This window comes from Plasmodium reichenowi (assembly GCF_001601855.1).
Source record: "Plasmodium reichenowi strain SY57 chromosome Unknown, whole genome shotgun sequence".
Taxonomy (NCBI): domain Eukaryota; phylum Apicomplexa; class Aconoidasida; order Haemosporida; family Plasmodiidae; genus Plasmodium; species Plasmodium reichenowi.
This window is the reverse complement of record NW_017962265.1, coordinates 1-2,064: the sequence shown is the minus strand read 5'-3', so window position 1 is coordinate 2,064 and position 2,064 is coordinate 1. Positions and strand designations below refer to the sequence as shown.

The 2,064-nt window shown below is 18.3% G+C and overlaps 1 protein-coding gene across 1 annotated transcript; it reads right to left on the bottom strand.

Moving 5' to 3' along the window:
• Positions 1-104: 104 nt before the first annotated feature.
• On the bottom strand, positions 105-1,840 carry PRSY57_0009100 (hypothetical protein; the record flags this gene model as incomplete). Its single annotated transcript, XM_020114178.1, has 9 exons — positions 105-173; positions 270-409; positions 515-565; positions 833-966; positions 1,120-1,232; positions 1,337-1,383; positions 1,508-1,538; positions 1,623-1,679; positions 1,796-1,840. The coding sequence occupies 9 exons, from the start codon at positions 1,838-1,840 to the stop codon at positions 105-107; spliced, it is 687 nt and encodes a 228-aa protein (XP_019969819.1).
• Between the last annotated feature and the right edge of the window lie 224 nt (positions 1,841-2,064).

The following is a 2,064-nucleotide window of genomic DNA, read 5'->3' as shown; positions in this document are numbered from 1 at the left end:
AAATAATAAAAAAATAATTAGGTAGCTAATACATAAATGTATTTACACACACATATATATATATATATATATATATATATTAAATAATTAAAAAATTTGGAATTTTAAAATTTGTGGGCAACAACAACATCACCTGGGTTTATATTTTCTTCATATTTACTATCATCTGATTGTACCTTTAAGAGAATATAGACATATAGATTATAATATGATATATTGATAATTATGAATTTTATTTTATTTATTGTTTATTTATTTTTTTTGCATATTACTGATCCCCTTAATCCACACTTTTTACTTTTTAAACATGACTGATGGGGTTGTTCTCTTTTAATAAAATCAAAAACTACATAGCCTTCTCTATTAATAAAATAATCTATGCTCTCACAAAAATAGCCTTCTATATTATCTGCAAATATAAATATATACATATATATATATATATGTAAATATTTTATTTTTTGAATGATAAATGTATTTATATTCTTATTATTCTTTATTTTAAAATTTTAACCTTCATTATTTTTCGATTGAAAGTTCAATATCAAAAATTGTTTATTATTTTCCTAAGACAAAATAATAAAATATAAGAATTACATTACACATTTGTAATATTATATATATATATATATATATATATATATATATATATATATATTTATATATTTATATATTTATATATTTATATGTGTTTATTCATGTGTTCCTCTTTAAATTTAATATGGTACATAAGAACAGCATAATATTTCCTTATGTTTTAAAGGAAAATTCAAAGAATATAAAATAGAACAAATATCTTCATTTTATATATATTATTTTCCCTTTTTAATAACCTTTCCTTTTTGGATTGCCTCATTTAATGAACTGAAAAAAATTTTGTCCACTTGATTATTACAAATTCCTTGTGTATTGATAAGTGATGGAGAAAAATTTTCAAAAACATTTTCCTTTATACTTGTTACCCATCTGGAAATAATGATGTATGAACGTTGAGATTGTTCATAATTATTATTAAGAAAAAGAAAAAGCAAAAATGTAATATTTTTTTCTATTCATTGTATTATAGTAATTTAAGCTTTTGTATTATGTTTTCTTTTTTTTTTTTCTTGCTTCTTTTACGTATCATCATATTTAGGATGTTTTAAAGTAATTTTTTTATCGTAACATAGTCTAATTTCTTTTTTCTTCTGATTATATAAAAAATAATTACAAAAAGGGTCTTCATCACAATACTACATATGAGAAATATATAAATAAATAAATAAATATATATATATATATATTTGATATATATTTTTCTCTTTTTGTATATATTTTTTTAGGTTTATAAATATACCAATTCTGCTTGTTTTATGTTGTAATCTTCATTTTTCTTGTCTATAACTTTTCAAAAGTATTACATATCTAATTTTGTTTTATTTATACACATAATGAATATAGTAAAGGTATAATATATATATATATATATATATTGTTGTATGTATGGTTATTTATGTTTATAGGTAACCATTATAGTTTTTGCAATTTATATAGGCATCTATAGGACAAAAAGTAAATACACATATATATATATATATATATATGAACAAATTGTTGTATTTTAGGAAATATATAAATATACTTTTTAAAACTAAATACTTAGTCTGTTGTAATTCAGTATTGAAATTGAAACATGAAAGCTAAAAAAATAAAATATAATGATATATTTTTTTCATTTAATATTAAATTAATTTTTTTAAATAAATAAAAAAATAAATGGGTGTCTCTTTCTAAATTATAAGCATTTATTTTTAACCGTCTTTGCTATCGTTATATATAGGAGACATAAAGAATATAACATTTTAAATGTAGATATTGTTTATAAAAGTGGAGAACAATATATATATATATGTATGTATGTATTTATTTATTTATTTTTAGTGTATATTAAATAAGGGTTACAATATAACAACGCTTTTGATAAACACAAAAGAAAAAAATTTATATAAAAGAAATATAAGAAAATTGGACAAACATGAATGTATATATAATATATGTATAAATGTAATTTTTTTTTTCTTTTTT